The 15,448-nt window shown below is 31.2% G+C and overlaps 1 protein-coding gene across 10 annotated transcripts in view; it reads left to right on the plus strand.

Annotated features, from left to right (window-relative positions):
- The first annotated feature begins 1,342 nt into the window (after window positions 1-1,342).
- Window positions 1,343-15,448, plus strand: part of LOC134690810 (protein argonaute-2-like) — a 35,854-nt gene continuing 21,748 nt past the window's right edge. For 4 of the 10 annotated variants that reach the window (XM_063550893.1, XM_063550891.1, XM_063550892.1 and 1 more), the window contains exons 1-8: window positions 1,349-1,503; window positions 5,496-5,528; window positions 7,427-7,474; window positions 8,302-8,509; window positions 10,043-10,163; window positions 11,691-11,872; window positions 12,926-13,062; window positions 13,699-13,833. In XM_063550893.1, coding sequence (XP_063406963.1) covers window positions 1,488-1,503; window positions 5,496-5,528; window positions 7,427-7,474; window positions 8,302-8,509; window positions 10,043-10,163; window positions 11,691-11,872; window positions 12,926-13,062; window positions 13,699-13,833 — 880 coding nt within the window. In that variant the 5' untranslated portion in view covers window positions 1,349-1,487. Of the gene's footprint in view, window positions 1,504-5,495; window positions 5,529-7,426; window positions 7,475-8,301; window positions 8,510-10,042; window positions 10,164-11,690; window positions 11,873-12,925; window positions 13,063-13,698; window positions 13,843-15,448 lie in introns of all 10 variants that reach the window. The other 6 variants (XM_063550889.1, XM_063550887.1, XM_063550888.1 and 3 more) reach the window with 3 other exon arrangements.

The raw sequence follows: 15,448 nt of genomic DNA on the forward strand, positions 1-15,448 counted from the left end.
TATTAAGAATAAAGTAATCAATTTGTGAAGAGTCTTTCCCATTAAAATGAAAAAAAGTATCTTGTTCTTTACAAAGTTTAGGTAAAGAGAGATTATGTTCATTGGCAAATAGTTTAAAGTCAATATCTCTAGTGTTACTGCTGTTACGATGAAACGAGGCGTTCATATCTCCTCCAAGAATAATTGTATATGAGTCATTATATTTTTGAATAATTTCCGAGAGTTCATCCAATATCGCTTGGTAGTCATCACGGGAATATCCATTTCCTCTTGTTGGAAGGTATACACATAACAGAAGTATTGGTTTTGCTAGTTTTATTAAAACCCCAATAATTCTGTTTCCACCATCCGGAATTTCTTTAATAATTGTTTGTAATGTTTTTCTATACATAATTGAAACACCAGCATGACCCCGACTTCTTTGAATAGGAATATCGAATTTATCATCATCAAAGCATTTAGTATATGAATTAAAAAGGTTAAAATCATCATGAATTCTATATTTATCTCTAGAATGCAGCCAATGCTCTTGAAGCATAATAATGTCAAAATGTTCACTAAGATTTTGCAGATATACATTGTTGCTTAAAAATCCTTCAATGTTAAAAGATAAAATACGTAAACTATCTACACCATCAGCTTCATCTAACAAGTCCTGACCTGACCTAGACTTATCTCTTCCCAGTCGGAGGGGTGCATGCACGGGGTGCTCGGATAAGATTGACACACCTTTTGCTGTTGGTTTATCATTTCCCTGTTCAGTTGTGTATTTGAAAAAAAAATTAAAATAGCTAAAAAGGCTAAAAAAATTAAAAAGAATAATGTACACAGGATACGCGGGGATTATGATAAGATATTTACAGTAAAAATATACGTACAAGAGGGACAGTATCTTCGGATGGCAGGAAAATTAAAAATTTTCAAGATGGCGGTACTTTTTTTAAAAGGGCGGCAAGTACAAAACAGCTAAAAGTGTCAATGGGATAATTTAAAATCTACCAAGGAGCACTAAAAGTTAAAATCGAAGTTAAAATGTGATTGTGAGCACACAGACTTGATCCAGAATTAAAACTATGGTATCTATACTAGTCTAAAAACTTCTAAAACTTCTTCTGCTATAAAAAGCCGCTGTCAGCCATAACACGCGCCAGAAAGGTGAAAGTGTTAATCAATCAATCGATGAACCGTGAAAATGTCCAAAGATGTACATGTGAAATAAAATATAATTAAAATTAGGTAATATTAATAATGGTTTTCTTTGATTCTTTAATATATCTAAAATAAGCAAACTCTTCGATTTTTTTTCTCACCTGAAAAAAGGGAGACAACAAAAACTAATCAATTTATTCTCACTAGATGGCGTAAATTTTTTACTTCGGCAGCCATTTTCTTTAGGAAACAGCGAGTGAAGAGTCGCCAGATAGAAAATAACTTTTCATAAAGCCTTTTAGGCTTTGACTAGTATCGAGAATTATACCAATGCCAAAATGTTTCCAATTCCAGGTACCACTATTTTTTCCGTGAAAAGAACTGTGTAACTTATAGTAATCAAAGAACTTTGCCCCACGCCATTTTTTAAAAACACGATTTATTTTGTTCTTTTGTTGTGAACATGTTGATATTTGTTGAAATTAAAAAGGTCAAATTAAGGATTGTTTTGTGTTAAGAAAATGTTTCATAAATTACTCTCGTAATCATGGCGTCTTATAATTGTCAAGAAAACTTACCAAACAAGAGTTCAAGGCTTTTTCCCCCTGATTTTTCTATCCTGTTTTTATGCCAAATTTACAATTTTAAGAGTAAACCAAAGAGACTAATGTTGTGTAAGTTATGCAAAATAACAGCATGGTGTCCCCCCCCTGCCATTCTAATTTCTAACCCACATTTGAATCTGTAAGTGTAACAAAGGAAATGTGTAAAGAAGATCCTGTTATGAAGATTTGAATAGACGTATTTACACTTGTAAACTATGAACACTTTACATTACGTAGAATCACACAGGTTCCCCTAAACTTTGCCATAACAATTCAAAAAATTTGACATCACAATAAAAAAGTGATTGTTGCTTGACGTCAAAAGGTTATTCGGAGGCGATCTAAGGTCATTTGGAGTCAAAATTCAGTCAAATACCATAAGCGTAAATTTATACGTTTATACTTTTCAACTCTTGCATTGAACTTGTTTTATGTGTACACAACTTTGGGGTCAAATGCTCTATGACAAGCAAAATCAACAATTGTTATTCCTACAATTCAGAAAAAAAATCTAAAATTTCTTTGAAGTCTTGTCTTTTCTAAATCTTCTACCTGTTCCAATTAGCATACATGTATTTGCTGAATGACGTTTTTCAGGAAAATATAAAATATATTCAGTTGGTCAGAAATTATATCAGTTCTTATTAACTATTTATTATGTTGTTTTTTATGTATTTCAAGGATCCTGGTGTGCTTTTGATTAATGTCTTGCTTTTTTATGCCATGAGCTTACAGAAGGGTCTGATACCACTTGGAAAAATATTTAAGAAAAAGATACAATCAGTGTATATTTTATGAACAGATTTAAAGATTAAAATGAAGATTAACTGAACCAGTCTTTTAAATTTCTCATATTATTAACATTACAAGAATTTACCAGAAAACAGTCAGAAATTTTAAGTTTGTAAGTAAAATAATTTCTTAAAAATATTCATTCATCAAGGCTAAAAGAAATGTGTGGTTCCCGTTACCAGACTGACCCTTACATGTAGTTTAATTAAAAGTAAAATATGTCTGTTTACTTTACAACCAAACATAAAGAAAATGGTGAACTTCCTGTAGGGATGAGTATAAAACTGGAATTGTACTCCGTAATACCATGGGTTTTTTTTTGGCTAGATTTTGACAATCTTTTTTCAGAATGTAAAGTTCTGGAACCATATATATTTTTAATTGGACTAACAAGTGTAATTCTGCATGCTATAATGAACAGTTTATTCATATAAATTGAACAAGAGAAACAATTTTTGTTTGTTATTACTTTGAAATCTTTAATTGTATTACTACAATTATGACAATAACACACTTTTTACAATGTATATAAGAATTATTATGAAATCTGTTTTTGTACAAGTGAATTAACAACTGTACAATATATATGTGGGTATTAAAATGATGCATGCATTTCATCCTTAATTGCAAAATACAAGAAGTTTATTACATGTAATAGGCGTCTTAATAAGTTATGTGTATTATAATGATTATTACTGCATGTTTAAAAATGACCTGAAAAGGAACATTGCGCTGCAACTTGCATCTGCTTCTTATACAAACAAAAAACACCTTGAGGGTATAGACCCAAGTCACATTTTGTGTTATAATGCAGTTTTCTTTTTCAAACTGAATACAATAGCTCTTCTCACCTACTTGTACAAATTAAGGTACTTCCCCCCCCCCCCCCCCCCCAAAAAAAAATAATATTTTTTTTACTTTTATTTTTATAAATTAACATTAGATATAATTATAACCTACATGTACATGTATCTCTGTATTTGTTACAAAAAAAAATAGATTTGTTCAAGCATTTCTTGTTTTATCCTTGGCTTTTGCTTGACTTGTTATTAAGCCATTTTAATAAAAATGCTTTCTTAGTAAGTTGGAAAAAGAAAACTGCAATATAAGATTGTATGATATTAAGACAACAATGATGAATCTCGCTTGGTGTTAAGCTTACAGTGCTATTACTAATATAAGTAAAGAGGTGCTGGTCATTTACACTGTTGCATTATAAGTAATAATTATTTGTCAATGTAAAAACTTTTTTTTATATTCCCTAAAAAACGTACACATGGTCTGAGATAATAAATGCACCTTGATTCTTATGAACTGATGTTTGCTAAAGCCTAGAAAATAATCTGTATAACTTGCTATAAAAAAACTAGGGCCAGTACATGTCTATAGGCAAAACAATTTTTGAATTTTTCTTCTGGTTTAAAAAGGTGACTAACATACATGTACTTGTTTAAGGAGGTAGACCTAGGTTAAGGGAAATAACTCTTTAAATCATCAGTACGCTTGTGTCAACCATTTTCATAAATATATTCTAAGCTTCTAGGTTACATAGATTATTTTCAATCTGTTTCATGTAAATGCTTAAAATACATTAATAAAACTTGACTATTACAAACGCATCACTGAATTAAAGAGTTATGACATTTTTTGGTGTAAGGACTGGGAAGAAAGATCAGTTGTGTAAGCCGAAACACAATGACATAAATATTTTTTTCAAGCCTTGTGTTATAGGAGTGGAATTGACCCCCCCTAAATAAACAACCAAACAAGTTGTTGAAGGGAAGATTTTTGTGTTGACTCATGTTCATTTCAATACCATTGTACAATTTCCAAACACAGAGTGTGACTCCATTATGCACAAGATAATATCACTTTGACTTAACAATTTAATTTTAAACATCATCTCATTATTCATTGCATGTAACTATATTTATTTGAACTCCCAGTTGAATATCCTTTTTTGAAGTTCAAACTTTTGGTTTAGTGGTGATGCTGTGTTTGAGCCTGTAGTGTGAAAGTTCATTAAAATATTTATGAAGGGATCAATTTAAACATTACAAAAGTATAAAAAAAAAACATCATTGTTTGGAAATAAAAGACTAGCAAATGAGTTACTGCAAAAAAAATAAAAAATAAGAATTGTATACAATGCAACAGTGTAAAGAAATCATTCCATCTAACTTCTGGTATAAATTTAATCATTTGACATGTTAAATATGTTTAAAAAGAGCAATTTTATTTAAAGTTGCATGATAAGAATTCATTTTGATTATTTATCAACTATGTTGATGAAATACTTATTTTTGGTTTTCTCATAAAAATGTTGCTTTCCAGAAAAAAACAGAGAACATTTTTAACAGATCTCTAGATCTAGATAAACTCCAAGTCTATTGATGGGCCTTAAAACTTCCTATAAACCTTAGTAGGGAAAAATTTCTGACCAAAGACAGCCACCAGACATATATGTGTATAAGGTCTTACTCAGTACTCTTAAATGGTATGTGGATTCCCAAATCTTCATGCCAGGAAATATAAGCAGAATTTTATTTTTTTATGGTAGCTGATCTGCAAAGTATAAACAGTTTGAGGCTTAATATTGATAATGAACATTTTAAGGCCCTTGTGTACAAAAATTGTGAAACTCGTAAAATTCTACGAATAATTTTGAAAGTCTCTACCTTAATTATCTATAACGGGCAGAGTTTTTCTTGAAGCATATATATGTAGAAGAAAAAAGACGTTTAAACTTCCCCCACACCATGTCCAATAATAAAAATATCCTGGACAGTTCAGATTTTTTTTAGAGATTTGTTATTCTCTATATAATCATAATAAAGCATTTGAAAAAAACACTTTGTAGTAAGATGGAATGAAACTTTTTAATAAAAAAAAATCCAGCACGATTTTGCCGTACACAAATCGACTGACGTCATTTTTTCTTTATTAAAGGTATATCCAGTATAATGAACCAACAACTCAATGGTACGTACAGTATACTAAAATATTTCTTATTGTCAGTTTCTTCTAAAAGTTGTTATTTTAAAGGGGTTAAGGTTTTGAGTCGAGGAGAAAGTGTTGTTAAAAAAGTTTATAAAGTCACCATAGAACCTAATGAAGTTTTGTGCTCATGGGCTGGAAAATCACAAAATATATAGTAATAAAATGACTCCTTAAAAGAAAAAATTACTAAAAATGAATAAATTAGAATAAAAAGATACTGCACATTGTATGGAAGTATGTTATGCTATTACAATTTTGTAAAAAGGTTCTGAAGAAATATACATGTAGGGTAAAGTTGTAAATTTATATGTGTTCAAACAGTTTGTAAAAATTGGAAAAAATAAGATTTATTACAAATCTGATGACAAATCCATCACCTTTTGATGAAACAAATGTATTGAACACATGCATGTATCAGAATCATTAAACATGTTTCTTGATTCTGTAATAGTCAAGTTTCTGATCTTGTCACATTTGAATTAAAATATGTTATTTATTAATTTTAATTATGTTAATATGAATGCACAACTACAAAATAAACCATATACTAATAACATGAATAACAGAAGTACTCCTAGATTTATATTTAATACTTACGTTTACTAATGATACTTAGATTTTGTATAAAGTTAAAAACAGTTGTATGATTTAACTTCTCAATCAAATTTTGTAATACATGTATCCTCCCCTGTCCATACTTAATAAAATTCTCACAAATATGTTTCAAAATTTCAACTTATTTCACATGAAAACAATAGTCACAACTATGCATACAAAATTACAACAAACCGCATTCAGATTCAAGTCATGAGAACTTTAGCATTACTTTAAGTCACAGCAAGAAGTTGTTCTCTCTAATTAATATTCACAAAACAAATATTGTTTATCAATCAATAACAATTATACAGTGTGTTTGTGTGTAATTTTATACCAGGACCTCTTTAGAAATGGATTTTATTTATTTTGGTTGCATATTTTACGCTTGGCTGTTTTTGATTTGCCTAAATAGACATTTTGGTGTTGTGTTCATTTAGTGTAGATACATATACATAATTATTATACAGGAATGAAGAGCTAGCTAAATGTTATTTGTGTTTACATGTATTATATTACCCATAATTCCTATGGGCTGTTCCAGAAAATACTAAAAATGGCACTTTTTTTTTTAACCCTGACCACCAACTGAAAAAAAAATAGAACAACACTTCCTTTGCATTTTGTTATTTCAAGGACAATCATCCACATGAAGGTGGGCTTGGTGGTGGGGATAGTATTTTCTGGAACAGCCCTTATTAATCACCATCCTACATGTACATGTACAAATAGTATTCACCATTATAAAGTTATCCTGAATGTACATGTTCAATGATGTCAACTAATGTAAGAAGGTATTTGGACAAGAATGTTAGTGTGTCTGTATTCATCCTGTTCATACCTAAATTAATAGCAAAAGATGGAAGTCAACTTCAATTAAACTTTCATCATTCTTCTGATTTTTTGTAATTTTCACTAGAATTGATTTCACAAGGTCATGAAGCCAAGGTCATGATGGTAAGAAACCAAGAAGATGACACATGTAGGAAGATATTTAATATTGCATTATTCTTCTAAAGAATGCATGGCATATATGTTTTTCGTCCTTAACACAGTTATTCCTAAAATATAAATTTTCAGTTAATTGAAAACTTATGTGTACATGGTGTAAGTATGATTTAATAAACTTAAAATATTCTGTAATATGTAAAGCATGTTCAAGTGTATGTTTTATTTTAATAAGAATTAAATGAAAGTAAATCATATGGGTTTTTTGTCTGTAATTCTATAGCTGAACTGCCTGAACATAATGAAAATAATTAACATTATGTTAATCTCTCTTGTAGGTCAAACATCAATACCATTCACACCATTCCCAATACAGCAACCTGAAGGTAAGTCATGAATATTCATCAATTATTCACCTCTGAATATTCATTTAGTATTTACATCTGAATATTCATCTAATATTTGCCTCTGAATATTCATTTAGTATTTGCCTATGAATGTTCATCTAATATATACATGTATTTGCCTGCCTTTTTAATATTCAGAGGCATCATTCAATCCATTCAGTTTTCTTTTGGCGTTCCATGGTTATTGATCATTATGGGTTAATTGATATAATGAAATTATGTTTGAGACCATACTGTCTATTACATTGCTTAAACTTAGCCTATGTCTTGAACCTTTATAATTTGATAAGGAATTTGAAGTCTGTGTTACTTCATACCAGGATGGGTAAGAGGTCTCATGTTGTCCAATAACAAGCAGATTTCAAAGCAATCAACATGTTAGGCCTAAAATAAAATATTGTTTGTTTCCCCAAACCCGACCAACCCTGCAAAATTGGTGCTACTTATAAAATTTTATTGTCAAAACTAAGTCAAATATTATTTTATTCATTTTGGATTTTCAGGCTTGTTGTATTCCGATAATGTTTAAGCTTTTTGGAAAAATTAAATTATTTCCCTACCTACCTACCCACACCTGGCTTGGCAGGGTCAGGATTGGGGAAACACACAATATTTTAATTAAGGCCTTGCTAGTACATTTCCTTTGACGCTTTACTCTGCTGTTTTCAATATTAATGCACAATTTAAAATCAGTTGATAAAGATAGCATCATCTGTACATCTGTAGTTGTGCCAACTTTTAAACTATTTTGTTTTGATGAATATATATAAGGTACACAAATGTATATAATATGTTTGACCTTTCAGTACCACCACACCAATTACACGAATTACCACCACCTCAGCCAGCAGTTCCAAGGGCAGATTTTATATCACCAGCCAGACCCAACCATGGAACTGACGGCAAACCAATCTTACTGCGGGCCAATCACTTCCAGGTCCGCATACCAAAAGGAGTTATCCATCATTATGATATAGCCATTACACCAGATAAATGTCCACGCAGGGTCAACAGGTCAGTAGGTCTATCTATAACCAGGAAGTAGAATAGTTTTGCCTCACTGAATCACAGTACATCAATTTATAACCAGGAAGTATAATAGTTTTGCCTCACTGAATCACAGTACATCAATTTATAACCCGGAAGTAATATAGTTTTGCCTCACTGAATCAAAATACACAATACTTTGTATTTACATCCCTATAATCAAGCATTCAAAAATATCCCATCACATTCCACTTTACAGAACCTATCTATTGCATGATCATTGATTGTTTCTTGTCCTTAATATGAATGAAATAATTGAGGATGTTAAGAAAGCATTAAACCACCTTTGTTAATATTTGCATCATTATTTTTCTGGCATTAACAGAGCTTTGACACTTATTTCTAGTTGATGCTGATTGTTGAATACTCTGGATTCATATATTTTCATGGATTAACCCTTTCGCCGATGATTCACGCTTCAGACTGCTGACGATGAGTCCTGTTTTACCACGATCGGAATACATCTTTTATATTTCCCGCTCAAAACAGTGCAAACATGAGTTATCTTTCTTTGATGAATACCCGGATGAAAGTGTAAACATGGCGGTTCCGTTTGTTGAAAACCGTGTCAAAATCAGAGGAAATTTACGGAATTTACGAGAATTTGAAATGAGGGAACATTTTTTGGGAAAGAGTATGGAAGAATTGAAGCCAAATGAGTATACTTTTTATGCCCCACCTACGATAGTGGAGGGACATTATGTTTTCTGGTCTGTGCCTCTGTTCATTCGTCCGTCTGTGCGTCCATTCGCCTCAGGATAAAGTTTTTGGTCAAGGTAGTTTTTGAAGAAGTTGAAGTCCAATCAACTTGAAACTTAGTACACATGTTCCCCATGATATGATCTTTCTAATTTTAATTTTAAATTAAAGTTTTGACCCCAATTTCACGGTCCACTGAACACAGAAAATGATAGTGCGAGTGGGGCATCCGTGTACTATGGACACATTCTTGTTTGACATAAAATGTCGTTTTATGTACAAAACACTTGAAATGGAAATCGTTCAGTGTGGGGAATTTGTACAGCCTCATAAATTTTTTTCAAAATTTAGCCGTTTTGGGTTAAAAAATTACGATTTGTGGTCAAAGAGCAGAATTTTTAGAATTTCACTTAAAAAATGCAGAAAAATTGAAAATTTGAATATTTTATGAGGAAAAAATTATTAAAACATAAAAAAAAACTGTGAACATGGTGTTAGTGAATGAAATAAATACACAAATTTGGGTAGCAATCGGTGAAAGGGTTAAGAAAAACTTGCATTTTTGGGGGATATATGATTTCATGGTTTGACAATCTTTGAATACAAAGCCCATAGAAAATGTGTAATTCATTGAAGATGTAAGTGTTAGGTTCACCTGTAACAGAAATTCATGAAAATTGGTTTCGCTCGAATACTAATAAATCTACAGTATGAGAAAATAGTATTGACTTGGTGAGCAGATCGTCATTGAAAATAAATGATATGTTACATATTCCTCATAATGATCTTTGTTGTTTACAGAGAAATTGTAGAGACTATGGTAACAGCCTACAGTCAGAAGATATTTAATGGACAGAAACCAGTGTTTGATGGTAGAAAGAATCTGTATAGCAGGGACCCACTTCCTATAGGCAGAGATAGGGTAGGTTACTTGATACAGATAGTCTATGAAGGTGTCAAATACAATATTCAAAAGCTTTATTTATAGTCATCATGTCACTGTGTCACATATCAAATAAACATAACAGACAAATACACAGTAATCTTAGCTCAGTTGTAATTTGTAGCTTTTAGCTAGTACAAGGTACCAGAGAAAAGTAGCCTTTAAGATGTTTACAATGATTTCATGGGGCTAAACTATACAGTACAAACATTGTGTAAATGAGTAGTAACCAACCTATATAGATATATCATACACTATGGAAAAATCTCAAGGTGAAAAAGTTAACGTGAGCTCTAAAATTAACATCTTGCTTATGAGATACTGTAAGCTAACTTATTTTCACAAGGGAAAAACAATATGAATAAATCTGTCAAAATATGTACAACTTGACATAAAAACTTAAACAAATCATGAAATATCATAGTTTGAAAGTTGGTAAGAAAGGGTTGAGGGCTTTATAAAGTATCTTGGAATTTTTTTTGTGTACTGTATATGTCAAGGGAGAAACATTTTTGAAAGGTATGTTATATTTGTCAGTATTCCTATTGAATATTTCTGTCCTATTGTATTTTTACAGCAGTTCATCACATATTTCATTCATTGCATTTGTACAAATGGTTAAGTACTGTAAAATTCAGAAATTATTACGAAAAATGGGACAGGGTTATAATTGCAATAATTTAGATTTGCATTTTGAATATTTTATATGAATTTAACAGGATTTTTCTCAATGTTGCACACATTAAAATTGTTAAGTCTTAAACATGATAAATGACAAAATTGCAATAATAAATGCACGCAATAATTTATAACTTTACAGTAGTCAGATTTGAATAACACTTTTATTGAAAAAAAAATGTACTAATTTGATACTTACATGTATGTAGCCATATGGAAAAATTAAGTCTTAAAAAGAAAGGCTCAGATCTGTACTTAAAATGCTAATTTCTACAACATCATAAGGCTTTTAAATTGATTTTAATGATTACTGTGGAATCATGTATTTTTTAAGGGTTTAAATTTTGTTGGATCAGGGTTACCAAGGGGTAATAATGTATTTTTGTTGATCATTGACATTTTTATTCTGCAAAAGTCTGTGCCGAAACCTATAATAAGGCAAATTTAGATCCATAAAATCAACTCAGCTCAGTAGCCCATGAAAAATGAATGAATCCACAGTATGCAAATTTTGGGGGTCTGGGTCTTTGAATTTTCTGGACTGCAGCAGCCCACTGACACTTGTATGTCTAATACACTACAGGTTGAATTAGAAGTCACTCTGCCCGGTGAGGGCAAAGATAGGGTTTTCAAAGTGGCAATAAAGTGGGTTGCCCAAGTCAGCCTGTTTTCCCTTGAGGAAGCTATGGATGGGCATGCACGACAGATTCCATTTGAAGCCATTCAAGCTTTGGATGTGGTCATGCGCCATTTACCAAGCATGAAGTAAGTAATTAGTTGATGTTGTAGAGGTCAATCATTGTGTCGTTTGTCTTGTCTATGTCACAGGTGGAACTAGAAGTCACATTGCCAGGCGAGGGAAAGGATCGTGTATTCAAGGTAGCAATAAAATGGTGTGCTCAGGTTAGCCTGTTTGCTCTTGAGGAAGCCCTTGAAGGACGTGTACGACCAATACCCACTGATGTTACCAATGCCCTAGATGTTATAATGCGTCACCTACCTAGTCTTACGTAAGTTAGAGAAGTTTGCTGGAAAAAAATCGTAAAAAAAGAGTTGATGTTTTATAGATAGTTCAATATGTTGGTAGGTAGACCATGCTTATAACTTATATACAAATGTACCCTGTTTGATGTTGTTGAGTATGTTGTTAAAAAAAATATCAATCTATAATTGTATTACAATGCATATCTAATTTGAACATTTAGATGTTGCACTTTTATCAATATTAATTAAAAAAAATTACACTAGAAAACCTTTGTCTCAATCTATTTATAAAACTACTGAGGTGACTACAGACAACTTGATTGAGCTAAAAAAATTGCCACTGGATGTTAAGCAACCAACACTCAATCAGTCATGTCAGTCTTTAAGTCTTAAGTCACAAATCAGAATGGTTTAATCAACAGTACTGCCACACCAGCTTTCAACCTTAACTGAATTACATTTCTGAGTGTTGCTCAAGTTCAACACTGTCAATGACAAGGATGGATATAAGAAGATGTGTCATGAGTGGCAATGAGAAAACTCTCCATCCAAGTTGCATTTGTAAAAGTTAACCATTAATGGGTCAAAGTACAGCCTCAACACAGAGTCTAGGCTCACTTCCAACAGCAAGCTTTAAAGGGCCCCAAAAATGACAAGTGTAAAACCATTCAAACCTGAAAACCAATGGTCTAATCTATATATGAAAACAATAAACTAGGAACAACAATCACAGAATAACAGGTTCCTGACTAAGGATAGGTGTAAACAAATGCAGAGGTTTTAAACTTTTAAACTGTGCCAACCTTCATCCTATTTAATGAGTACTATTAATCTGCATTAGCTTTTTTATTCTTTGTGATGAAGCAATTTCAAGTATTTTTTTTTACGTGATTTCCTTACAATTAGTTAAATTAAAGGGGAAACGACAATATTGGTTTTCTGAAGAATGAAACCAGGAAACTCGCATGTTTAAGTGAACAGAATTTATCTGCAAAGATGAAGCAGTAATATCCTTTGGCTGATTATTATTTAATCCAAATCTTGCCTACCAAATTAACAATGAAACCGTTTTATTACAGCTATACCCCAGTAGGTAGATCATTTTTTTCACCACCAGAAGGTTATGACCATCCCCTGGGTGGTGGTAGAGAGGTGTGGTTTGGTTTCCATCAGAGCGTGAGACCATCACATTGGAAGATGATGCTGAACATTGATGGTACGTTTACATTTATCAGGACATTTTTACAAATAGATATCAGATTTTTTATTATAATTCTTTTTGATAGTTGAATTAATCTGATGTAATTAAGGTGTGATTAGAAAGTTAAGTTATTTTGTTTAAATGTTTAATTTAATTCAATTATTTGATTTCTTCACTTGAGAATTGAATGCTTCTTTTTGTAACTTCATTGGGGTGTAAAAGCCTTGACTAAAGTACATTTTGTATGAAGCGTGGAATCTAAAAATGTATGCAGGGTCAACGATTTTACAACCCCATGAAGTTAAATTACATTTTTTTTTAGCAAGGATCATGAAAACACGATTTTTTTTCAAGTTTTTATTTAATTTACCTGTTCACTTTATTGTGGGACCTCCTGTCATCATGAATGATAAATTTTATTGTGTAATGAAGTTGCTTAAGATGAGATTGCATAGTAGCCAATCAGAATCACATATTATAATGAAACATACATCTAATGTAATAATTAAACATTAACTGCTGCACATCAATCACCAAAATTTCTGCATTAAAATGTATATCCTTTGTCCATGGCTTTTGTTACAGACATCAGTGTAATCCCAGTTTAAGTGCAAAATTAGCGATGACAATATTTTGTAAATTCTCTTATAGTATCAGCCACAGCTTTTTACAAAGCTCAGCCCGTGATAGAATTTATGTGTGAAGTGTTAGATATCAAGGATGTCCATGAACAAAAACGACCTTTAACCGACTCCCAGCGTGTGAAGTTCACGAAGGAGATAAAAGGTACGTACGGTATGTGCAATTTTATAAAACCCTAACCACAACAAATATTTACATGTTTTGGGCCTAGGTGTATTAAACGGTATTTCTACTTTCATTGGAGATATTCAATAAACAACAATCAATCAGTTTTTCATTGAAGATTGTTTTGGTGAATGCAGACTGTTGAATACTTGTATTAAGTTACTGTTGCGCAATACTTATTTGATATTTAAGTTATTTAGAAGTTCAAAAGCAAAAAGTGATAATTGTAAACTAGTTATTTTTATGTTTTTTCAAGAAGCAGTTTGTAAATGAACATGTAAAAAATAATTAAATTTTGTACTTTTTAAGCTTCTCAATTTAGACATGCAAAATCTGGGGTTACTATTGTTGAAATTACCAGGCAGGAGTGCATACTATACAGTACCTTCAAGCATGAAATCAAGAGAAATAGTCATTATCTTTTCATATGTTTTACCAATGAAAAACTATATCAGGCTCATAGCCAGGAATTTCCAAGGGGGTGGGGGGTTGGTAGGACTCACAAACTGGACTTTAACAGTCACAATTCGAACACAACATTGACTTTAACAGTGCTTATTTGTTTTCAAGGGGGGTTTGTCCAAAAAAAAACGAACCCCTCCTGGCTATGGGTATGCTATATTTCTGTGCACTGAATTTGTTTGTTTATTTACATGAATGGCTTCTTATAACACTCGTGAAGTGTGCCAGAATTATCTATTAACATTATCCATTCGTATGGGTGATTGAAGCTGAAGTTTTGATGTATGACACAACTTAAACTTACCAAAGTTCTGACGATAAATTACAGATTTTAAATTTTTGTTAATTTTGGGCCTAGATAAAAAGGAGTATGCTGATTAAAGATAACAAATATTATGAAAAATTTATGCATAATGTTTCTGGGTGTTGAGAAAATATAAATTATTTAAAAATCAGTAACCAAAAGTGTTCAACAGACTGCATAAGATCCTTTATTAATAATCAGTGTCACTATAATTATGGTGTTCATGCTAACTGATGATTTAGAATAACCAAACAAGTTTTTTTTGGAATTGCATGAAAATTTAAGGGTAATGATTACCGGTATATGTGGGAAATTAGTTTTACTTAAAAAAAGAATTTAAGACCACATGAGGTATATAATCCCCTTTAATTGTATTGGCATGCTTATATTTGTTGTGGTTTTAGCTTAAGTTATAGGTTACGTCTTAATTTATATATATTTTTTTCAATTTTTTATAGTTATTTTTGTAATATTTACAGTTTCAGTTAAAAGTTAATTTATTTAAAAGAATAATGGAAAACATAATAAATTGGATGAATAGAAAGAAATTTTTATTACAAAACTTTTCATTAGTTTTGTGCAGTGGTTAAAGATAATAGCAACTTTTATGATTTAAATACCGTGTTGAGGTTTAGTAGAATTTTATATGACGTTATAATGTTGTTTGTTCTGTTTAGTAGAAAGCTGTAAAGATAAAAAGAAGGAAGAGACTCGTTCCGTCACAGATAAAATTTATTTAAATATAACATTTCATTTTGATTTTAGTTGAGGACTTGTTTGTCACAGGAAAAAAAACATACATTGTCTTAAGATTTGTTTATAATATTC

This window comes from Mytilus trossulus, chromosome 11 (assembly GCF_036588685.1).
Source record: "Mytilus trossulus isolate FHL-02 chromosome 11, PNRI_Mtr1.1.1.hap1, whole genome shotgun sequence".
Taxonomy (NCBI): Eukaryota; Metazoa; Mollusca; class Bivalvia; order Mytilida; family Mytilidae; genus Mytilus; species Mytilus trossulus.